General features: G+C 36.6%; 1 protein-coding gene across 1 annotated transcript in view; it reads left to right on the forward strand.

Annotated features, from left to right (window-relative positions):
* The window catches only part of ANO10 (anoctamin 10), a 185,254-nt gene that overhangs the window by 47,734 nt on the left and 111,056 nt on the right, over positions 1 to 26,464 (forward strand). Inside the window, exon 11 of the mRNA XM_079115607.1 lies at positions 7,126 to 7,254. Coding sequence (XP_078971733.1) covers positions 7,126 to 7,254 — 129 coding nt within the window. The remainder of the gene's footprint in view (positions 1 to 7,125; positions 7,255 to 26,464) is intronic.

A 26,464-nucleotide genomic window follows, 5' to 3' on the forward strand; every position in this document is an offset into this window, starting at 1 on the left:
AGAAGGTTTAAAAACCCAGAGCCATATAATACCCCAAATGCCCAGTTTTCTATGTTTAAAAAATCACTTATCATACAGATAACTAGGAAGATAACAAACTGAATGAAAAAGGATATTCAGCACATGAGATGACACAAATGTTAGATATACTGGACAAAGATTTTAAAGCAGCCATGATAAAAATGCTTCAATAAGTAATTATGAACACAGCTGAAACAAATGAAAAAGAATTTGACTGTCCCAGCAAAGAAAGAAAAGCTATGAAAGAGAATCAAATTGACATTTTAAAAGTGACAAATATAGTATGACAGGTAGAAGACTCAGTGGATGAGTACAACAGCAGAATGGAACATGGGATAGAGGAAAGAATTAGGACCTGAAAGATGGAACCAAAGACATTACACAATCTAAACAACAGAGAAAATATACCATAAGAATAAACACAGCCTCAGTGACCTGTATAACTGTAACATTCATTGAAGTTATAGGAGAGGATGAAGGGAAGGGCCAAAGATATTTGAAGAAATAATGGCCATAAACTTAAAATTTGGTTAGAGACCTAAAACAATAGATTGAAGAAGCTGTGTAAGTAGATAAGTCCAAAGAAATCTGTGTCAAGACACATTATATTAAGCATATGAAAACTAAAGACAAAGACTAAGAACACCAAAAGAAAAATGACATTTTTCGTTTAGGTAAACAGTTAGAACAGCCAGTTTCTCACTGGAAACCACAGCGGCCAGAAGAAAGTGGCATGATAGTTTCAAGTCAAAGAAAAATTTTGTTAATATAGAATCTTATATCAAGAGAAGATAACCTTCGGAAGTGAAGGAGAAATCAAGATACTTGCAGATGAAGAACTAAAAGAATTTCCTGCCAACAGACCTTTCCTAAAAGAATGGCGAAAGAAAGTTCTCTAAACTAAGGAAATGGTAAAAGAAGGAATCTGGAACATTACAAAGAAAAGTATAACAACCAAAAATACAAGTGAACACAGTAGACTTTTCTTCTCCTCTTGAGCTTTCTTAGTTTTGTTTGATGTTTGAAGCAAAAGTTATAATACTAATAATTCAAAATATATGTAGAGAAAATAGTAAGAGAAATATGTTATGGATAAGGGATAATAAAAGAGGTAAGGTTTCCATGCTTCACTCAAACTGGTAAGTGATGGGACAAGTAGAATATAAGTTTTGTATATATATTGTATTTCTAGAGCAACCACTAAAAATTTATACAAAAGACATACTCAGTACATTTTGGGGAAATCAAAATGAAATTCTGAAAAATATTTAAGTAAACCTCAATAAGGCAAGAAAAAGAAGAACAGAAATTGAAAAATAGGAACAAACAAAATGAAGAAAAGACTAGTTTAAGTCCTAACATTAATAATTATTTAAACTGTAAATGATCTAAAGATACCAATTAAAGAAAAATATATATGTATATGTATACACACACACACACACAGAGTCTATCAGAATATAGATCAGAATATATACATAGTCTATCAGAAACTCAGTTCAAACAGTGATAGACGTGGATTGAAAGTAAAAGGAAAGAAAAAAATATATATGGAGGTATTGGTCTACAAAAACTGAAATGGCCATATTAGTATCTGAGAAAGGAGACCTCTGAGCAAAACATTACCAGAGAGGAATATTCTGTGGTGGTAACAGGGTCAGATTTTCAGGAAGATAACAGCAGTCTTAAGTATGTATGTACCAAACAAAGTGAACAAAAAATCTGACCAGAAAGGAGAATTAGATAAATCCACAGTTATAGTTCAAGATTTCACACTCCTTCCTCAACAATTGATAGAACAACTAAATACAAAATCAACAATAATACAAAGACTTTGTTAATTCCATCAAATAACAGTATCTAATTGACATTATGGTACATTCTAATCAACAACAGTAGAATACATATTTTTTTCCAGTGCATTCAGAACATTCAATAAGATAGTCCATCTCTTTGGACATAGAACAGAATTGAAATCATACAAAATCATACGAGGTATGGTTACATTGTAACCAAACTAAAATTCAGTAACAGAAAGATAATAGCAAAATCTCTAAATTCCTGAAAACAAAACAACACGTTTCAGAATAGCCATGGGTCAGAGGAAGACTTCATGGGAAATCAAAAGATACATTAAGCTAAATAAAAATGCAAGAACTGTGTATCAAAATTTGTGAGGCACAGGTAATGCAGTGCTGACAGAAATTTATAGCATTGAATGCGTGTGCTGGAAGAAATTCAGGTAAATAATCTCACTTCCTGTTTCAGAAACTGAAAAGGAAACTAAACTCAAAGCAAGCAGAAAAAGGAAATAATAAAGAGAAGGGTACAAATCGGTGAAGGTGAAAGCAAAAATAATAGAAAGGTGAAACAAAGATCTGGTTCTTCAAAAAGATAAATTCAGTTGACAGACATCTAGCAAGATCGAAAAAGAGAAGACAAATAACAATATAAAAATGGAAGAGGATGTCACTGTAGCTCCTACAGTCAGAAACAATACAAAAAATTGACAAAATAAATAGTTGGTTCTTCGAAAAAATAAACAAAATTGATAAACCTTTAGCCACACTAACAAAGAGAAGACGAGAGAAAACCCAAATCACTAAAATTTGGAATGAACAAGGAAATATCACAACAGACACGACTGAAATACAAAATATAATTAGAAGCTATTTTGAAAATCTATACTCCAACAAAATAGAAAATGTCAAAGACATCAACAGGTTTCTAGAGACATATGAATTGCCTAAACTGAACGAGGAGGACATACACAATTTAAATAGACCAATTTCAAGTAATGAAATAGAAGAGGTCATCAAAAGCCTACCAACAAAGAAAAGTCCAGGACCAGATGGGTTCTCAGCCAAGTTCTACAAAACCTTTAAAGAAGAGCTCATTCCAATACTTCTTGAAGTATTCCATAAAATAGAAGAGGAGGGAACCCTCCCAAACTCATTCTATGAAGCCAATATCACACTGATACCTAAACCAGACAGAGACTCATCAAGGAAAGAAAGTTTCAGACCAATATCCTTAATGAACATCGACGCAAAAATTCTCAACAAAATTTTAGCAAATCGCATACAAAAACATATTAAAAAGATAGTGCACCATGATCAAGTGGGTTTCATCACAAGGGTAATAAGGGAATTCTGTGGGCAGATCTACAAACACAAACTTGACAGCTTGGGTGAAATGAACCAATTCTTTCAAAAAGTACAAACTTCCACAACTCATCTGATATGAAATAGAGCATTTGAGCAGCCCTATTACTATGAAGGAAATTGAATTTATAATTACACATTCCCCCCCAAATCAGTGTCCTGGCTCAGATAATTTCACTGGTGAATTCTACTATTTAAAGAAGAATTAACACTAATTTTACAGAAAACAGAGGAGGAAAAAAAGATCTCCCAATTCATTTTATGAATTCAGTATCAATTCAATAGCAAAACCAGAGTTTTAAAAAATCTCTCATGAATATATACACAAAACATCTTAAAACTTACTAGTTAATCCAATTTGACCATGTATTACTAGAATTATATACAATTTCAAGGGGGATTTAGTCCAGGGATGAAACCTGCTTTCATATTTGAAAACCAATAGATATAATCCTCCATAATAACCTAAAGAAGAAAATCACATGATTATACCAATCAGTGCAGATGAAGCATTTGACAAAATCCAACACTTATTCAAAGAAAAGTAGGGATACTTCAACTCGATAGAGAACATCTATTAAAAATCCTGAAGTTCATATTATACTCAGTGGTGAAACAATGAATGCTTTCTTTCTAAGACTGAGAAGAATGCAGGCATGTCTACTCTCACTACTTTTATTACGCATAAGTACTGGAAGTTTAGTGTAAATAATCAAGAAAAAGAATAAAAGACATACTAAATGAAAAGGAAGAAATAAGATATTCTCAAGTTGCATATAATGTGATTGTCTACATAGAAAGTTCCAAAGAGTCTGCAGAACTCTCAGAGCTACTAAGGGAGTTGGGTAGGGTTTCAGGATTGATACATAGAAATCAGTCACATTTCTATATAATAACAATGAAATGTGAAGAAATTTTAGAACAGTGACACTTGTAATTGCTTCAAAGAACATGAAGATATACACTTAACATGTTCAGGGTCTGAATGCTGATAATTATGAAATTCTGAGGAGAGACATCAAAGAAGACCTGAGTAAATGGAGAAACTTATGTTCATGGATTAGAAGACTCAACAGAGTAACGATGTCATTTTTTCCCCAAGTTGACCTATAGATTTAATGCAATAACTGTCAAAATCTCAGTAAGGATTTTGCAGACATATACAGTTTATTCTAAAATTTATATGGGTAGCACAAGTACTTGGATATATAAAACAATCTTTAGAGAGAAAAATCAAGTGTTAGGACAATATGTGCTACCTGGCTACCCAATATCAAGTCTTATTACATAATCAAGTAATCAAGTAATAAGTGATCAAGACAACGTAGTATTAGCAGAGGGAAAGACACAGAAGATTGGAGTTAAGAACTCAGAAATAGACCCACACCAGTTTGCCCAAGTGGTTTTTGACAAAGTTGCCACAGTAATTCAGTAGAGGAAGGACAGCCTTTTCAACCTGGTACCAGATTAATTGGACATATTTTATACAAAAATAATCATGAAATGGATCATGTACTTTTTTTTGTGTGTGTGTGGTGCTGGGAATTGAACCCAGGGCCTTGTGCTTGCAAGTGCTTGCAAGTGCTTGCCTTGTGCTACCAACTGAGCTATATCCCCAGCCCCTGGATCATGTACTTAAATGAAAAATGTAAACCTATAAAACCTTTAGGAAAAAATGGAGATAATCTTTTGGTTCTAGAAGGAAAAAAGTTCTTAGATGTAAAACCAAAGGTACAATTCAAAAGAGGGACAAATTTATACTTTGAATTTAATGATAATTTTGGAAATTTCTTCAGTGAAGCCCATGTGAAGAAGGTGAACAGACTGAGGGAAAGTATTTGCAAACAACATATCTGATAAAGAACTACTATCTACAATATATAAAGAACTCTCTAAACTCATTAGTGAAAATAGTCTGGTTTGGAAAGGACAAACATACACAGGCATTTTTCCAAAGAGGACATGCTAATAGCAAATAAGCACATAAAAAGATGTTGCACATTATTCAGGGAAATACAAACCAAAACCACAAGAGATACTACTGCCCACCTATCAGAGTGGCTGGAATAAATGAGGTAACAATACCAGAACTGGCAAGGGTGCAGAATATTTAATATAAGTGACACACCACTTTGGAAAAGAGCTTGGCTATTTATCAGACTAACCATGCAACTGCCTTATAAACCCCTTGATTCTACCTTTGGACATTTATCTCAGAGAAAAGTTACATTATGTTTGTATAAAAATCTGCACAGAAATGTTTATAGCAGCTTTATTTGTAATAGCTCAAAAGTGAATCAGACCAAATGTTCTTCATACCCTAGAATGCCACCGTGCAATAAAAAGGAACAAACTTGCTACAGGGAACAATTCGGATGAATATCTAGGCAGTTACAGTGAATGAAAAAAGATGTTGCATAATATATAACTTCAAATACATAGCATTTTCTGAAGGACAAAATTTTAGAAACGAAGAGCGGCTTAGTGACTGTGAAAAACTAGTTAATCATACAAGGGTAACAACAGAACTCCGAGGTGCTGAACTGTTCGGTGTCTTGACTGTGGTGGTGGAAAAATGAAATGAAACTCATGGTACAATTGTTTGAACCTACACGTGCACACAAATGAGTGCAGGTAAAACTAGAAACAGGAATAAGAATCGTGGATGTATCAGTGTTGATATCTTGTTTATGGTGTTGCACTATAGTGTGCAAACTAGGTAAAGACACATAGAATCTCTTTGTTTATTGTTTACCATGGTATGTGAATTTACAGATATCTCAATAAAATATAAGTTAATGAAATGTAAAAATACAGATCACCTTTACTTAAAGATATTAAATACACAGTGACAAAACCACATGGTTTGTTAATAGAGAGGGTGTTCATGATCACTTCTAGTGTTCAGTATGGTTCTAGAATTACTGCCCAACCTAATTAGACAAGAAAAGGAATTATAAGTATAAAAATCAAGAAGAGAGAGATAAAACTGTTTGGAGAGGATGTGATCATTGGATTGTATGATTTGGAAAACCCAGAGAATCAAAATTACTACAAGTAATAAGATATAATAACTCACAAATTAACACATAGAAGTAACTTTTTCATATACAAATTACCTTTAGAAGATACAATGCAAGTAAAGATATAATAGGAATCAAAACTTTGTATTTCTTGGAATTAGTGTTTATCAAGTAGTGATCACCAGAGCTTTATGTTAAAAAGAGAGAAAGAGCCATGGCTGTGACTTTTCCATCCATATCTGTTTGTTATTTGCGCAATCTAACGGTGCTGGGGACTCGAACCCAGGTCTCCATCATGCTAGGCAGGCACTCTACGTGATGGGCTATATCACCAGCACAGTTCCATCCATATCTGGAAGGATGCACCAAGGTCTCCTTTATAGGATCAAGGATGAGACTAATGAGTAGGTCTCAACAGAGCTAATGTTCGTAGGTGGTCTAGAAGGGGTCACTGTTTGGATTGGGCGTTGGTTATAGCTGAACTGAATATGGTGCATGATCTGTTAAAGTGGGAAGCGAGTTTCCCAAAATAAATTGTTTCAAGTATTACCTGGATTGAAGGTGAAACATTCTCTCTAGTGGCCCTTCTTTAGAGTCCTCTTAAATATGAGTAGAATTGAATAGCTTTGACAGTGTGTTGGATGTATTCCAAATTCAGGTCCCTGGTCGCTTCCAGTTGAGAAGGTAGAACATACTGCTTCGGGATATTCAAGCCAAAAGTATCTAAAATACCTTCTAACAGTATAGCTTTTTTAAGCTAAAGAAAAATCATAACATGTCAGAGAAAGTTTAAAATGTACTTGAAATGCATAGAATGTGGGGAAAGACTTTTTCCTTGATTTTTAGATAATATGAAAAAAGGATAAGGAAATAAGAAAATGGTCATTGCAATTTCACATTCTTCTTTCTTTTTTTAGCTGGCTTTTGAAACAATGAGTGTCATATCTGTGGTCACTAATTGTGCTCTGATTGGAATGTCACCCCAAGTGAATGCAGTCTTCCCAGAGTCAAAAACGGACCTCATTTTGATTGTAGTAGCAGTGGAAGTAAGTGAAAATTTATTATTTGAAATAGTGTCCATATCAATAGATGTCTCTGTTGTTTATTCTAAAGCAGTGCTATCCCTGCTGACCATGAGTGACAATTTAGTATCATGCATTTACTGGTAAGAAAGCAAAATAGTTCAAATGGAGGACATGATGATTCAGCCTGTGTATCTATGGTTACTGCCCAGACCATCAGGATACAAATAAGAAGTGACTTTTCTTGCTATTGTGCTGGCCTGTCCAGTGCTGAGTGGATAAATTCTCTTTGGAATAAAATTCTACAAATTTAACAGGTATTTTTAGTCTATTCTAGGGAAATGTCACTTCTGTTTTCTTAGGAAAATCCTAAGAAATGCTTCTTAATAATGATTTATGTCTCATTTGCCACAGGTATAAAACTCCACATGCAATTTGTGGAATAATACATAATTTAACATACAAAGTACAGGTAGGCTGTCTCTGTACTTTTCAGTTTTTCCTTTGTTCATGTTTTAGAATATGGATTCCTACAGCACCTTGAAAATTAAACACTAATCCAAAGTAAATAGAATTTCCAGGAATTTTTATTGCTAGTGATTATAATTATCAAAAAGAATACCATAACCTTTCATTTTTTGAAATTTAAAAAATAGAACAGTTGTAGAAATTTATTAAAGCAGGATTTATATTTACTATAGAGTGGTGTTCCATGTCCCCAAGGCCTTAGGGCTCAGAGCTGACCAGAAGAAATGAAATTATGTACATATACATTTCTGGAATTGGCTCGTGAAATGTATTCTGCTTTGCCCTTTTTGCTCTTTTATTATATTTCCTAGGAATCGGTGCTCATGATAGATGCTATATGCAGAATATGCATTTTGGAGAATGATTTTAGACAGCAGTGTGTAGGAGGGGAAAGAGATTGGCCCTGGCAGATAAAAGGAAGTTGGTTTTGAATTTTGTGAGTTGAATAGGATTTTGGAGAGCTATTTGCAAGACTGATTTATTACCTGCAGAAATGAGAGAATAAGACAGAGGTTCCTTGGAGAGGGAGAAACCAGCTGGCTGGGTTTCTTGATTTAGGATGTGGCCCATAACTTTTCATATCTAGAAACTTGCCCTTGCCAATATATCCAGGATTAATTAGGCTTTTGGGATTGCATAAACTGAAAACTATTAAGATGCATAAGAGGTCTACCAGAATGTCAGGTAGCTGATTTCCAATAAGGAGTTACTTTTCTAGTGACCATAATAGTCAGTGTTAAAGTCCAGATGGAATTGGTTATTAAATAATTTCGTGGTGAATGATGCGCCTGGACAGGGAAAGTGTAATAGTCCTGAGGGACACGGAAACCTGAAAGCCACCCCTGCCCCAGAATTCTGTCTTGAGGCGGGTCTTGGTATCCATCGTCAGCTTCTGAGCAGGGCCAGATGATGTAGCCCACCTCTTGATTTTGTCTTCTCTTCCTCCCGATTTCTGACTAGCCGTCTTCCTTCTTGTACAGTACCACTGATCAGGCTGCTGCTTTCTTTTGTATTTAGTGATACCTTAATCAGGTACCCAGGACCTGGTTCTCTCTTACTCTGGAAGATTTGCTGGCCATTTCCTGTTACTTTACTGACTTACCTACATTTGAGATTGCCCTCCCTTTGGTTTATAAATTGAGCATTTTGTGTGTAAGTACAAAACTAACCCCAGAGAAGGTGTTAGAAGTAACCAAAGAATTAGTAAGTTAGCTAATTTTATTCTCGTGTTACTGAGACCTCAAATGAACGCCATCTGGTCTTGTAATGAATCCAAAAAGTGGAACATGTACAAATAAGGAAAAATAAGTTTTTGGTTTGTTACTATGTAAGCTTATAAAATCATGCTGAAATTATGATTCACATTGTTATAAGGTAACTGTGTGAGGTGATGAACATGTTAATTAGCTTAATTGTGATAGTCATTTCACAATGTATGTTGTACCCTTAAATACATACTATATTTATTTGTACCTCAATAAAGCTGGAAAGAAAAAAAAAGTTTATCAAACCTATCTGGTATATACATACAATGGAATATTACTCAGCTTTGAAGAAGAATGAAATTCTGGCATTTGCTGGTTATTGGATGGAGTTAGAGAATATCATGCTAAGTGAAATAAGCTAAATTTAAGAAACCAAAGGCTGAATGTTTTATATGCAGATGCTAATTCATAATAAGGAGGGGGATAGGGAAGAATAGAGTTACTTTATATTAGGTAGAAGGGAGTGAAGGGAGGAGAAGGGGGTATGGAGGAGGGAATGATAGTGGAGTGAAGCAGACATGATTACTTCATGTACATGTATGACTGCATGACCAATGTGGTCCTACAATATATATAATCAGAAAAATAAAAGATTACACTCCATTTATGTATGATCTATCAAAATGTATAAATGAATTCTACTGTCGTGTACAACTAATTAGAACAAAAAAATTAAAAAACTATCAGTGGGTCAAATTAATATGTTTATTTATATTTGTAAGATTTTTCTCTTAAACCTGAAAATATCTTTTCAATAAGGAAGGTAAAATCTTACATTTTTAATTTTAAAATAAAAATTTTTTTTTCTTATTTTTTCTGGAGTCTAGTATTTATTCGGTTTTAAAAGAATGTTTTCCTTGTAGCGTATTAACAGCATGCTGTACTTTCATAATTTATTCATGGCCTCTAAATGAGTAGATTTCAGTAATTCTAAAAAAGCCATAATAAATAAACTCTAAATATATATTTGAAGTAAAGCCTTATATATGTATTTTTAACATCTTGATGGAAAAAGCAGGTTTAGTTAAAAATTTTCTCCAAATTAATTAGCATTAAAATATAATTATAGGGTTAGAATTTGTTAACAAAGCAAAGAAGTCTTAGAAAATGCATAATTTTAGAAAGTTGATGTTTAATTTAATTTAAAATTGGATGAATTGATAGTTTCAATAGCTTTTTTGGCTCACATTTTCTAAGCCAGCTAACTGTAAATTGCTAGTGAGGTTTTTAATTCTTTGGTTTTTTTAAGAGCTTGATTTGATGCAGCATGAAATTGAGTAAAGGATAAAATGGTCATTACTACTTGCTGAGAACTGTCCTGTCACGGCTTTTGTGTATTTACTGCCATCTAGTGTTGCCTTTGAGAGTTAATGGTACCTGAATTCTACTTTTATTTGTAAAATAGTTAAGACAGTTATTCTAGACTGGAGAATTAGCTGACCAATGTATAAGATGAAAATATATGAATATGCCATTTTTCTGGGTTGAAAATAAGTGAATATTAGCAATGTCATAAGGTTTAGCCCACAGGATCAAATCAGTACTCAAATAATTTCCCTTAAGAAGTAATCCTTCTCACTTTTAAAACAAATTTAGTTTAGTGCACTTCTTTGATGTAATTTCAAGCGAAGGATCAATGCTTTAAATGAGGAATTGTATAAAAACCCCAATTTTCAAAAAAATAGAAATGATCTAAAATCTTACAAACATCAAATCTTAGATAATATTTTAATATGAAATGAATTTACAGTTTTCTTTTAATTCTAAGCTTGGCACACTGTACCAGTTAGAAATACTAAGTGCTATCAGTTTATCTACTAAGAGCTGTTGTTTTCCTAAGGTGAAAATGAATTAAACTATTTACTCCAGAAGTTACATAATGTTTAGGACCAGGTTATCAACAAGCCTGTGTGTACCATGCATGTTTAATTGTAGTTTTAAAAAACATTACTTAATGACAGTCTTGGCCACCCCTCCCCCCCACACCCTCACCCTTGCTCCACAGTGCTGGTTACAGTTGATTCTCATCTGTTTATAATGACTAAAGGTATTTTCTGAGGATGAACTGAGCCCTCTTTTTTTTTTTTTTTTTTTTTTTTTTAATGCCCTCACAGGGTAATTTTCCTAGTTTCAGACTTAAAGAAAAATTGCAAGACAATGCAGATAATCCCTATATACCCTATATCAAGATTTATTAATTTGGATCATTTTTGTCATGTGTATTCTCCCTTTCTGGAGAGAGAAGGTGGGCAAAAGGAAGGAGGAAAGGAGGAAGGGATGAGGGAAGAGAGACGGGCAAAAGAGAGATTGCTTATATTTGCATATAGACATTTAAAACTACACAGATGTGGCATCTGTTCCTGCCCTGTCTCTTAGTGCCACTGCCTTGTCTTATGAGCCCAATTCTTTGGCTGGCAGACTGAGGTTAGTGCAGCTTCTCCTGCACGGATGCCCTGAAGAGTAGAAGTGACCCAGGCATATTCTGATCACAAGTGTATGGCATTGAGCAGGTCCTGCTACCACTCTTACAGGGTGAGTGTGAGGTCGTGTAAGTGAAATGCAGAGCTGAGTACCCGGTTGAAGCACAGGGGATATGAGTGGCCATTCCGACTTGGCGCAGCAGTGCAGACTGACACTCCGATTGTCTTATCACCATTGTCATCATCATTTTTTAGGCAGGCAGTGTCACAGCAGAGAAGCAGCTTGGGGTGTCAGAGTCAGTTTATAGCTAAACCAGAATCTCAACTTTTCCTCTAATCTCTGTGCACCTCCCTCTCCTCAGATGTATAATGGGGATGTTGGTAATCTGAGTGAGAAGTGACAGGTACAAGTTTGATTCAGAAGAGGAACTGGAAAATTGATAGCAGTTAATAGTGCCATCATTATTAGTGGATTGATCTTTTAGTGATTAGCTCCTATGTCTCCATTGGCTCCTGGATGCATTCCATGATAATGCTGCCTTGGTTTTGTTTGTTGTTTATATGTTAGTCTCCCTCCCTTCTTCCATCCTGTGACATGACTATGTGTCTCTCTTATTGATCTTGCTCCCACACCTCAGTCTGCCTCTCCCTTCTACCTATCCACTAATCAAGTCTTGCCCGTTTTGCCTTTGGAATATTTGTTTGGCTTCTCTCACCAATCATCAATGGCATGGGTTGAGTTCAGGTACTCACCATTTCTCACCTAGACTAGTTTTTAAAAATGAATTTAGCAAGTATAATTCTTTTTATTATTTTATTACTGAGTGTAATTCACATACCACATAGTACAGTTCGGTGGTTCTTGCCTGGAGTCTTATGCCAGAACCTCACTCGCCACCTGACTCTCATGCTGTCCCTCCTTTGCCCCATGCACTGTTTCTCATCTAGAAGTTATTATTCCCAGATGAAATTCTGATCATATTTCTCCTCTGCTATGGTGCATGGCTTTCAGAAGACATACCTCAGTGGAATGCAGTTTCCTTTTCCTTTTCACCTCCCGTTTCCATTCCATCCTTGGACATCCAGAGCCCTTCTCACAAGTCACCGTTAGCATTTACCAGAAACTGGAGCATTCATAAGTCTCCCCTTCCAGACTCTGATCTTCCTGAGAGCCTGGGCAAAGACCAGCACACAGCAAATACTCAGGAACTGAGACATGTTTGTTGAGTTATTTTTTAACTCTTTGTTTTCAAGTGATTAAGTAATTGCTTAATGAATGAATGAGTCATTTTTAGTTTTTTTTCCAGTGCACATATATTAAACTTAGTAGCAGACATTTAAAAATTAATTTCAGATTTATAATTGAAGACTTTGATGTTGAACTTTTGGGAAGTATATGAAGAAAATTCTTAGGCAAAATATTAACATATTATTTATAAGATCAACTGAAGGATGTTAGGTGGTATGGCACAGTAGTTAAGAACAAGGACTCTGGGTTCAAATTCTGACTACACATAGGCTAGCTCTCTGTGTCTTTGAATGATTTCAGTGTACGCTTCCTGCATTGTTATGAGGATGAAATTAATAAATTCATACAGTGTATTTACTACAGTGCCTGTCAAGATTGAGTATTCAATATTTGTTAGCTGTTATTGTCACTTTTTTTTTTAGGAAAAAAATATCTGTTCTCATAGAGGACTTTTTACACACTTGAGGGGTTTGATTAAACTCTTGAGAATGCAGTTTAAAACTTAGGAAGGAACCCACAGCCAACCAAATCATTCATCTGGTCACTACGTCCCTCTGTTGAGCACATGTTGAGTTTCTGGGAAGGTAATTAAGGGTTTTGATGTTTGGATTAGGGTACATTTGAATGGAATTGCGTAGTTTTATTTTTTCTTCCTACTTTAGTTTCATTTATTCCTGTCGATAATCTTGGTTGTTTCCTAGTCTTTCTGTGGGCTGTCCCCATTTTCAGGTTTTATGCAAAGAAAACTTCTGTGCTTTCCTAATGGGGTGGGAATAATTAAAGACAATCAAGGCAGATTCTTTCATTGAATACATGTTTACTGTGTGCTTAACATACACCAGGCGTTGGTAAGGTACGGCCCCCACTTTGGACCGCTACAGAGCTATCTGAGAGAGTAATTCTGCTGTACTCCTGCCTCAGCTGACCCAGTTTTCTCCATTCCCTCCTGAGGATACCCTGACTATACAGGTGCTCCCAGCTGGGTGGAGTTGGTGTGGGAGACGATGGGATAGAAGTCTATACTCACTGAATTAAGTGCTTTTTACCAAGAGGTAGTTTGTTATTAAATTTGTTTATGTGTGGCATTCTTGTTACTATAATTGGCATAATTTAATTAAATGGAATGAAAACTGATGAAAAGCATGTGCTAAAATAGAGTCATCTTTTCTGTGCAAACCTTTGGAAAGACTCCATAAAGACAAATTACTCCATAAAGACAAAATGAGAGTTATAAAGGATTGGGGAGAAATCATAAAAATATGGGCAGTTTCCAGATTCTGTTTTCACATTGCTTCACAAGCGTCTTCAAGTTTTCACTTTTCTTTAAAGAAAAGAAACCTGGGTCTCTTAGGCATTGTCTTATGGGTGTTCTTTCACTGCATGCATTCTAAAATGCATAAATACGTACAGTTTTATGATTCTACATTTCAGCTCACTTTTTTGATTAACTGAGGAATTATTGATCCTACTTGTATCACCTCTATGGACTTCTTCTGTTCTTAGGGTTTCCTGAATTAGAGGCCTGGCTTTTAGGTGTGTCAGTTAATGGGAAATATTTGTTTTGTTGAAGAACTCAAAGCCCTCAGAACTGATGGTTAGCACATATTCTTTTAAAATACACTTTTGTTAATGTGCGATTTCTGAAAATTACTCTGCATTTTTTTTTTTTTTTCTTATAAAGATCTTACCGTGGTTAGCCTAACCTGTTTCCTGGCCTGGAAAGTTTAGGAAAAGTCAAGCCTCACACTTGTGAAAGTGATCCCTTCACATTCACAATAGTATTCTTTTCAGAAAAGAATTACACAGGGAGTGAGAATTAGAAAACCAACTCCACAGCTTTTCTACATTTTAAGTCATCATTTAAAAATCTGGCTGCATTATTTTTATTAAAGTGAAATCTCAGAACATCATATGTATGCACATTCAAATGTAAATACTCGCCCCTCTCTCAGCAGCAGGCAAGCTTCGTGCAGTTAGTTTCCCCTTGAACTTGCCTGGTAACCTCTTTCTTGTATGACCATGAGCTTTCCTTTTAGATATGGGAACCAATTCCAATTCAAACTTACTGGTTTCTCTGATTTCTATCTATTTTTTTCCTTTGGGAAATGGGGAGATAATAAAGCATTTTTAGTTTCAATTTTTTCTCTTAGGGTAGAGAAAGTAAGTTTTGTTTTAGGAAATTGAAACTAGAATTGAAGCACATAAGACACTTCTGCCCTTTAAAATATTAGCTGGAGTGTTGAGCAGTTTTGGATCTGGGGGAAATGCACTCGAGGAGGCTTTGTGGCAGGAAACACTTTCAAAGGATGAGTGGGACATTGGGGCAGCTCTAGAGATAGAAGTGAGTGAGGGAAAAAATCAGGTTGTGGGTTTTCTTAGGGAGAAGGGAGAACATGAATCAGGTGGGGGTAATGGCAGGGAAACCAATAGAGGGCTCTGAGCTCATGATGAAAATATCACATCCCTTTCATTCCAAAACAGCCTCTTAGTACGCTTGTTTGAATGAGTTCAAAATTGATTTTCCTTCACTAACATAAACTCTAAACTTGACCATTTCAGTCATGGGTAAAAATGAAAATTGAATTTTCCGCAATCTTCCCACTATGAGACTGCACCTCCGATTCTGTTCTTGCTAGGCAGCAGCCCCTATGTGGGGTTGTGGGGTGGATGCAAGGGTGGTGTCTGTAAAGCACTGGCCCCAGTGCGTGTAGACAGCAGGCTGTTCACCAGCAGCTGCCTCTGCTCTGCCCACCCTGCCCTGTCTCAGTGGCTTCACTGCTCTACACTTTCTCTGCTCTTTCCACATCAGTCCAGAAGACGAGCTGGGATCCGCCCCTTGCTCTTCTCCCTTATTTTCAAGCCCACCTTGCCTTACCCGTTTCTGCAGTCCTGTTTAGGTTCCAGCTCTTTCTGCCTGCCATCCCTAGAGTTTTTTTTCCTTCTGCCAGAATAGCAAAGCTTACACAATAATTGTTAGAGAGCGATAATCATTTTAGATAGCCTTCTGCGTTTTCGCATAACTTGTTTTATTTCCACTTAAAAACTGTGAGTTTCTAGTTTGTTCTGGAGATAGAAAGAAGATAAACCACACTTCTTCCTCTCTCGGGAGAGCTCAAGTGGTTCATTTCAGTGCTGTATTTTTCTGACTCTCATCTTGCTTTTTCCATCAGTTAAAATACTGTCTTTAAATTCATATTCGTCAATGTTTAGATCCTGCTCAGCGACTCATGTTCTTCAGGAAAGTTTTCCCATATTAACAACACCCCAAACTTATAATGTTGTGTTAGTGCTCTAGGTTAAATCCCATTTTAAGAAACATTTAATCTGGGTTTGCACTAGAATTTTATAACAAAAATTGGATTCAGGTTGACTCGTATCGTAGGCATTCACATTTTCTTTGGGTGTGGTGAACTGCACCAATATGACTATTTCAAAATGTTTCTCATTATTTTGATAAGTTGTAATTGTCCTTTTGTTGTTGCTTCTGTCTCTCTGCCCTTTTAGTCTATAGCTTAAAAGCTTCAGAACTTTTGATTTCTTCAGACTTTGGTTTCCCCCAAGGTGCCATGATACAGCCTGGATTAAATTAGAAACTGTGTGAGAGCGTTTCGTGGACTCCAAGGTGCTTGCAAATGTAAAATGTTAGTATTGTCATATAATTTAATTCATAAAATGTGTTCCCAATGCCATTATGTTATCAGTGTTACTAAAAATGGACTCTGTATTTCTAAAGATGTTAAGAGCCATGAAGGGAAGAATAGGAAACGTTTTTGAATGTTGATTACTTTCTAAGAAATTTTAATTTTATATGTATCAGTTAAAAACCCTCATCTTCCAACTGAAGAAATATAAAAGCCATGTTGTTTTTTGTAAGACATGCCCATTCTGAGCCTGAAGGTTAGGGCTCTCCTTGGCAGGTTGAGCACAAGGTGAAGATGAGCTTCAGAAGGTACAGACGTGGTTGTCCCCAGGCTGTCATAGTTGAGCCCCATCCGTGACCATTCCTACACATGCAGGGAAGGCTGTAGTGCTGCCATTATCACGCTTCATGCAGAAACTAATTGGCACCATCTGTGCTAGTGATTAAGCCTGTGATGTGTCACTGCATGAGGAACTCGGGTTGAGGGAATATTTCACGGCACAACTGTGGTGAGATAGGAGCAGGAAGAACACAGTGTGTTAATATTCTTTTATGGTACTCAGTCGTAGAAAGGGGACCCAAGGAAAGAACAGCTGTCTGATCATCAGTTCTGTTCATCCACAGCCTAGAAACACAGAGTGTTCAGGAAGGACTTAAGAGCAAGATCATAGGTAGAACTCAGCATTGTCTTCTCTTTACTATCAGATTTGTCCTGAGGTTGCTGTAACCTACATCCCTTCTAAATCGGGACACTAAAATTGACTGAGGGTGGTTGCCAGTTAGGAGTAAGGCGTAGGTTTAAGGGCAGTTTCTGGAGTGATAGAATTGTGCCATGTATTGATTATGTGATGATTTCATAGCTCAGTACATTTGTTAAAGTCGGAGAACTGTAGAGCAAGATGAGTAACTTGCACTGCATGTAAACACACCAAATTTTAAAATGTATAAAAATATATTTTAAAATGTTTGGAGAGTATTTTATCTGTGATTCAGGATATGTTATAAAGAATTTTTCCCCTTTCAAAACTAAGAGCATACAATCTAAAACCAGTTAATTGAAAATTTGATTTTACATAGCAAGTGGCTCTTTTTAAACAACAAAGAAGATTTTGTAATTGACTCTTTAGAGACATTGTTAGAAGGAGCATGTCAAAAGAAGTAATGGGCTTCTTTGGCTTTTCTTGCTTTGAGTTCCCATAACTTGAATATCATTTTGCTGATGGGAGGAAATTGATGAAGGGAAGATTAAACACAGTTGAGAATTTACTAATCATATGTAAGAACAAAAATGATCTGCTATTTTATGCTTTAGTTATTTGCAGACTATGTTTTCAGAATGTGGGTCATGCACAGAAATGCAAATAATTCTGAGGACAGTGATAATGCCACTGTTGTTAAACCTTTTGAAGGCACAAGGTAATCACGTGCTCTTAGGATCAGCAGGATCTGTAGAAGAGAAACAGGACCATGGTGGCAGTGACTGAGAATTCCAGTGTTAATGAGTGAGGATTGAGGTGATGTGGCAGGAGGTGTCAGAAACCATAGTTAATTTTATGTAACGTTTAAATAAATAATTTCAAATTTAGAATAACAATTTAAACAACGTATAATGTAGAATTTACACATGTGCTTGATGTTTATCAGGAATGTTTAACTTGTAAAGTAATCTAAACCAAGAAGCTATTTAAGTAAACAAATGGATATTTATTTATTTATTTATTGGGTTGAACTCAGGGGCACTCAGCCACTGAACCACCTCCCTATTTTGTATTTTATTTAGAGACAGGGTCTCACCAAGTTGCTTAATACCTCACTTTTGCTGAGGCTGGCTTTGAACTCGTGATACTCGTGCCTCAGCCTCCTTGAGCCACTGGGTTTACAGACATGCACCACCACACCTGGCTTACAGAATATTTTTTAAATATAAAAAAGACTAAAACATATGTGAAGAGTATGGCCCAATAGAAAGATGACTTAGCAGTTAGATAACAAGGATTTGGATTTGATGAGTACATATCTTATAGGACTTTGCTTTAAAATAAAGCCTGAGGTTGTAACTCAGTGGTAGAGTGCTTGTGCAGCATACAGTGTTGTGCAGACCCTGGCTCCATCCCCAGCACCACACACTTGCACATGTACACGTGCACACACAGAAAACACAACAAAACATAAGCCATGATGCCTTGTCCTACTTATTACTGCAGGGGAAAGGTCTGTCTTCTTTAATGTCTTTGGGAAGGGTCCTGACTAGGCAAACCCTTGTCAACTGATGGCATAGTATTCACACATCTCCAGAGTTTAAGGGAATTTGGATTTTCAGGATTTCTCCCAGTTGTCCTAGTTTTTGTTACTGAAACTTACTGTCATTGTACTCAGAATCTGTAGTGCTACTGTAGGTGTGCTCCACATACTATGCTGGTTTGAGAACTGCTGATTAAGTCTATAGCAAGAGAAGGAACTCATGCTCAAGTGCAAGTCAACATACATTAAGAATGTTTAGGTATGAAAAAAAGTAGATGATTTGCACTCTGGCACAAGTGCCACCTCCCAGTGTGAGCTGGTCACAAGCGTGTTTGACCTGCACTGGCTTGCAGTGCTGAGGTTAAATACATCTCCCTCTCGTCCCCAGGAACGTTGGTGGATTCGGATGACATTCATGCTACTGAGCAGGAGCACTGCCTGTCATATTGTTTGCATTCCTGACTCTGAGTCTGTCATGCTCTGCTGCCTTATTCCATGCCTGTGTATATGCAGGTGGACTGTCCTGTGGAGAGGTCATCACTGCTCTTTGGCTCATGTTATTGTTGGGAGTGCTGTCTGGGTCAGTGAATGGAACCCTGCAGAGTGACTCTGCTGCTACTCTCCCTCCTTCTCCCTCTCCCCTTGCTCATGAGCATGTGCATACAGACACACACGCGCACACACACACACACAGATCTGAAAATAGCAGAAGGTATTCAGTTGGTCCTTTCAACCTGTGGGAGAAAGTGCCCTCTGCAAGCATTCCTTCTCAGCTCTCTGTAGAGAAGTATTTTATACAAATTGTTTTCTCCATACCTTTCATGCGTATTCTGCCTTGAATTCCATGTTGCTTGATATCTGATAGTCTTTTAATAAAGTTTTTTTTTTTTTTTTGGTTGTTAACTGACAGAATGTAGAAAGTAGAAAGGTATAATTTACAGAAATAGTTGTCTTTATTTAAGTTTTATGTATGTGTTCCTTGAATAGCAATGCATTTACATGATTCAGGACTTCTGTTTCCTAGTCAACAAATTCCCCGCTTGGCAGCCAGTGTGATTGGTTTCTTGTACATGCTTTTAGGGATATTTAATGTACCGATAAACAAGTATATATAAGAATAATGATTCATGAGCAGATTTTAGTGAATTTTCTAGTTGTTTAGTATAAATAAGAGAATACTATTAGCAATTAAGAAAAAAAAATTTTAATACTAGGGATTAAACCCAGGGCATCACACATGCTCATCAGGTGCTCTGCCACTGAGCCATGTCCCCAGAGTGTTTTTAAAAGATTTTTATTTTAAGACAGGGTCTTGTTAGTTGCCCAGGCTGGCCTCAACCTCCTTAGTAGCTGGGATTACAGGAGTGTGCCACTGCACCAGATGGGAAAAAAATTATGTAAAGGAATGTATATGTAAGCTGACCTCTGATGCTGGTGAACTTTGGAACTTATGACTTGAATGGTATTTCACAAAGTAGTTTTGACCTTTCCGAATAATGTAAGTTCTTGCATCATGAATAAATGACAAGTTGAATAAAACTGATTGGTATGCTTGTTATTTCAGGATCAGATTCACCTCCAGTTTAGCAAGATCACGAGCTGCTTATGATAAATATTTTGTCCTGCTTTTTGCCAAAGATAGGACCAGGACTAGATTGGGGTCAAAGCAAAGGAGCAGTCTATTTGTGGACCTGTTACATTGTTTTGTTTTGTTTTGTTCTAATAAGAATGAATTTCTTTAGAACTGCTCCTAAGGCCAAAGCCTGTTTAAACAGATAACCGTGCAACTTTGGAATAAGAATCAGTTTTAACAGTATAGTTCAGCAAAAAGGTAAACTGGATTAGGAAGCCTTGAGGTGTTATTGAAATAAGCCTCATAAGATTTAAACAAATGTGAAATAGGTGTATTCTTTGACCTACAAATTCCATGTCAAATAATTTATCTTGAGGCGAGAGAACTGGAGGCTGGGGTGGGAGGCACACCTGAGCCTCAGTGGACAGTTCTTAGGATGCGCTTGCGGTAACCTTCCTGTTTACAGCCCTGTTCTCATTCCCAATTTCTGCTATTTCCTTCCCCGTGTCCCTCAGCTTCCCTCTCTGTTTCACTTGACACTGTGCTTCTCACTTCACTTCCATCGTCTGAAGTGTGTTGCCATTTCTTCTGCTGACAGCCCCTATTTAGGCTTCTGTCTTCTTTGATGTCTTTGACTGCTTTTGGTGCTGGATTTTGAACCTAGGGCCTTGTGCTTGACGGGCAGGCACTCTACCAACTGAGCTATATTCCCAGCCTCTTTGACTGTTTTGATGAAGTCTTAGCCTGTATCCTGGCCTGGAGCAAGCAGAGGTATGTTGAGCCCCTTCTGAGTTCAGGCCCTGGCCTTGCCATAGAGTCCACAAAGAGAATATCGTATGTGGTGTGGAACAGGGACACCTGGCTAAGGAACAGGGCCTTTAGAGCAGGGCACTGGTTTCATATGTAAAAAAAACTGAGCACACAGAAACCTAAACATATCATGAGTAATTGTAGTGCCTGGATCAGTGATTCCAGATATTTTAGGATTGATTCTGCTGTTCTTTCATGGGAGATAGCATTAAAATAATGTGAATTAAGATTAATTTTGTTGTGTGTAGCACAAGGAAGTTTTGGGGTCAATGATACTGTCTGCACCCAATTATGACATGAATCTATGTGTGTGTTCAGATTCATAAAGCTGTATACCAAAAAGTAAATTTTGCTGTATGATAAAAAAATAAATTTATTTGTAAATAAATAAATAATTTATAAATAAATTTTTAAAAATAAAAAATATTTTTATTTTGACTATTTTGTATATTCCCTGCAAATGGAGGTACTTACCTGTGAAAGTTAAGGTTTCACCATTATATTGGATGAGCTGTTATATGTTCCCTCCTCTATAAAAATTGAGATTTCCAAGGACTTAGACTGTTTCCTTCTATTTACAGATTGAATGAGGATGGCAAGTCAATGATGGTGGCTGTTCTTTTTTTCTAAATTCTTGGTAGGAAGTTTGAACCATTAAAAATGGAAGTTTAGGGGAAAGCAAAGCATTTGCAGCCATTGAAGCAACCTTATTAATATTGCCACTTTGTTCAGAGTCTCAGTCCTCTTCCCTTGGACTCTACTCCTCTGCACCGTGAATACCTTAATGAGAATATTGAGATTTTAATCCTGACTTCTCATAATTCTACTTCTCTCCTTGTTGCAAAGCACAGCTAGCATCACACATGGGGCTGGCAGGTGAATGGACAGGGCACTGTCTGGGGCCATGGCCATGGTGGTGCTCAGTGATGGGGATTTCCATTTATTGGGTGAAGCATCACTAAACTCCAGCAGTGCTGTCAACTCCTGGCTCTTTCATTATTACATTTTTAATTACCATGGAAATGACAGAATTATGAGATCATACATTGTATTTTCATATTTGAGACCTATATATTTTTATACGAATTAGAAAATGGAAATATAATATAGTAACCTTTAATTTCATATTTTAAAATACTAATACAAGAAAAAAATAACTAGCATACTTGTCAGAAAATAGAGAATTTTATGTCATGAGAGTCCCTTATTTTACTGTCATTCTCATAAAATAATTTGGAAAATAGGATTACTTATAAACTAATATTAAAATAACATAGATCTTGGGCAATTCTTGGAATAAAGAATAAGACATTATTACCTCATGTACATATATGGCTGCATGACAGAAGTGATACTACAATATGTACAATCAGAAAAATGAGAGATCACACCCCATTTATGTATGATCTATCAAAATGTATAAATGTATTCTACTGTCATGTACAACTAATTAGAACAATTAAAAAATCAATTAAAAAAAAAAGAATAAACCAGGCCGGGTGTGGTCGTGCATGCCTGTAATCCCAGCATCTTGGGAGGCTGAGGCAGGAAGATCTTGAGTTCAAAGCAGTCTCAGCAACTCAGTAAGACCCTGTCTCTAATAAAATGTAAAAATGGGCTGGGGATATGACTCAGTGGTTGAGCACCTCTAGTTTCAACCCCCGGTACCAAAAAAAAAAAAAAAAAAAGAATAAGCCAGGACTTATAATGTTAAAAATATTTCTCCAAAGTAATAATAGAATTTGCTTTTAAAATATAGGTTGGTTCTTGAAGATCTTTCATTTTGTTTTGTCTTCAAAAATAGTGGCATTTTGCAGTGGCGCCTACCTGTAGTCCTAGCAGCTCGAGAAGCTGAGGCAAGAAGATTGAAAGTTCAAAGCCAGCTTCAGTAACTTAGCAAGGCCCTAACTAACTCAGTGAGACCTTTTCTCTAAATAAATATTTAGAAAGGACTGGGGATGCGATTCAGTGATTAGGCAGCCTTGGGTTTAACCTCTAATACCAAAGAAAAAAGTAAAAGAATTAGTGGAATATTAGTTAAATAGTATGAGTTGTAATCAAAAGTTAGAATACCTCTTATAATGGTGACCATAGGCTTATTTTTTTCCCCAAAAGTTTACTAATAATACTTCACAAGCAGTTTTAGTTAAAAATTATTTCCAGATATATATGTGCTACTTGAACCTCAGGAGACTCTGGGTGACCTCTGACCCACTGGTTCTCAGACCTGTTCTCCATGGTTCCTCACTCCAGGTGGTAGCCTCTCCTCCCAGGGATGATTTTATTCTGTTCCCACACCTCTGTACCTCTGTTTTCTGTTCTGTTTTTCCCCTTAATGCTGACTTGACTTCCGAGCTCACCTGGATGTGAGCTTGGGACCTGGTCTCACTGAATTTGGGTATTGACTCCCTGTTTTCATGTGACATGGAGTGTGTGGCCTTCCCTGTCTCTTAGGTATGTCACAGACATGAGGGATGGATGCTTTCATTAATTCTCTCCTTATGGATCTGTTTCTTTTTTTGTTTCTGTTTCTATTTTGTAAGGACTTACAGAGATTGGGATTTCGGTGGCTCTACTCTATGGCAGCTCAGAGATCTGTAATAATAATTTTGTACCTGGAAAAATTGAATTTATCTTGGTTTTTCCGGCAATTTTAGTACATTATGTTTATTCGTGAACAGAAGAAGAGTTCTTCATCTTCTCTTCAGTTTATGGTGTATTTTATTTTATATTATTTGAATTGTCATACTTCTTCTGATTTATACTTAGTTCACTACAGAATCTATTCTTGTTAATGCAATAGTAAACCTCTAATATATCATCTGTAGGAGCATGCTGGGCATGTTGTAATAGTTTAATTGGATAAGGAGCATTTTGAAATTGAATTTTTATAAATATATAGCTGTTGAACCAAATGTGAAAACCTTCCCCAGAAATCCAATACACAGATGAATCCATAAACCTGTGATTTAAATCCTGTATAAATTGTCCCAAATCACTGAAGAGTACCCTGGTGTGTGTGTGTTCATTGTATGCAATATGTATGTGTTCATTGTAAGTGACGGGTGTGTTCATTGTATGTAACGTGCATATACACATGTAGGAATTTTATAAACATATGCTTTTTTTCCTGTATTGTTGAAGTCAAACAATAAATCAGAAATTATTTTAGACCATCAGAGAACTATTTCTGCTTAAAGTAAGACATAAGAATGTAGATACCATGTCCTGTAACATTTATAAGATATTTTAAGTAAATATTCAGAATATTTTAAGGAGCTTTTAAAAATTAAATGTAATGGATTTCTGGATGCCAGTTGTGGGTGTCAAACTCACCTGAACTTTGAAGAAGTGAAACTGTTTGTAAGACACACAACATTTTACCAGAAACTCCCTACTGCCCTTTCTGGTCACTGCCACCCTCAAGCAACCACCGTTCTGATTTGTGTTATTTAGTTTTGCCTCTGTTTAAAATTTTTGCATAAATTCTGCCGTACAGTATGTTCTTGCAATATATATTTTTTCAATTATCCTAGGATGTTGGAATTGTTTCCCAACTATGGTGCTTTTTAGCAGTTTTCTCCTCTGACTTGTTAATTAATCATTTCGTATCACCGTGTTGATGTGCATGCTGCTGCTTTCCCATGGCTGGCAGTGGGCTGCAGTCTTCACAGATGCACTGTTTCAGGCATTACAGAAATAACCATAAACATTACGTCTCTAAATCCAGTGAAGAAATTGTCAAAATGATGGTTAATTAGCGAGATTAATAAAATATGAAGATATTTAAAGATCTGGTGACTGAACAGGACAATTAGTATGTTGCTAATTCTGAAAGTGAATCTAAAATGGGAAAGATAATTTTACAGTCCATATGTTTGTCATATCCCTGACTAAAGAGATCAGTTGGCAGTCTTTTTAAAGCTTCATCGTTTCCACCATCCAATTGGTTTTATTTCTCTAAGCGTGCTGACTTTAATGACTTTTTTACTTAATACTTTCTAAGTATATTATGTGAATATGCTAGAGTGTATTGAATGTTGCTACTTGATGATAGGAGTGATAACTCTGTTACAAAACAAAATAAATAAATTCAAAGTGGAGAGATGATGTTGGCTCATTACAGTAGCAGCAAATCCTTTGGAATTGGAAGGAATGATTTCCAGAAAACCAACCTCATAGAGATTTCATAAGCGGCTGCCGTTTTGATACTGAGGACAGAAGAGGAAGAACTTGCAATGGAGAGGAGCAAATGGGGAAAATGGCCTCTGCTCTTCCTAAATGTATCAGTTTCCCTTCCCGGTCACCACCACTACAGGTTTTATTTTAGGAATTTAAAGGAGAAAGGACAGACAAAACATCTTTTCCTGCTTAATAAGTCTGCTCCCTTGACATTACTTCCTTCCATGAAATGTGAGTAAACATGCCTTTCCCCTCTCCATTCTCCCTGGCTCCATGTGTTGCACAGGATCATTGCACAAAGCACTTGGAGAAAGAAGGAGTACCTGGTCCCTAGGACTAGGCCAGTGTATTCCGTGGGCAAACATAAAGTCAGGGTCTGTTGCATGCTGCAGCTACCACCTTCCTGGTCTCCGAGGTCTCAGAATTACATGAAAAAGGGTGAGGTTGAAGAAATTGTATCATATTGAGTTAGAAATTTGCAGAGCTGTTTCCTAATATTTTCTTGGGATTTTTTTCTCCGCCGGAGAACTCAAGTCTTCAAAAATGGGAAGAAAATGTACCCTTCATGGGAAAAGTGTTCACCTGACTATTACAGAAGCTTGAAATTGTATCATTCCTGTGTGAGAACTGCTGGAACAGAAGCAAGGCAAGACGAATAGCCATATCCATTCTCAGTGCTTGTTTGTGGTGAATGACTCAACTTGTTCTAGAAATTCCTTCTTTGACTGCTGTGAGAAACTTATTCCCTAGTTTTCTTCCTTCTTCTTTGATTATGCCTTCTTGGCCTTATTTATTCCTGAGCTTCCTTCTGAGCTTCTCCTTTTCAGGGTTTCTTTCCAGTCTTCCTCTGCTCCCCTTATCCCTTTCCTGGGTAAGCTTGTCATTTCATGTCCTGTTCAGCTTTGCTGTCTACCTGAGTTTCCTCCACCTGAGTGTCAGCCAGGGACCTCCAGCTTAGCAATCCAAAATTGAGTTTATTTATAACCATCCATGTGATCTTGACCAGAACCTGGGGCTCTCAGTACTCTTGCTTCCCATGTCCGCACATCACCACCCAGGCAGGTCTTTCATCTGGCCTCAGTTTCTCTCCACCGGTGCCTTATGCATAACCTCTGAGCAGGTCCTTATCATTTCTTACCTCAATTGCTACAGCATTTTCTTAAATGGCACCTAGGCTCCTCAGTCTTGGCACTATCCAATTGATTCTCCTGCTAAAATGATAATTCTGAAACACAAAGCTGAACTTATTCTCTCCTTAAAAGCCTTCACTGACTCTACCATTTTCAGGGTGAAGTCCTGGCTTTCTAGGTCCTTTATGAAATCATG

This window comes from Sciurus vulgaris, assembly GCF_902686455.1.
Source record: "Sciurus vulgaris genome assembly, chromosome: 16".
NCBI lineage: Eukaryota > Metazoa > Chordata > Mammalia > Rodentia > Sciuridae > Sciurus > Sciurus vulgaris.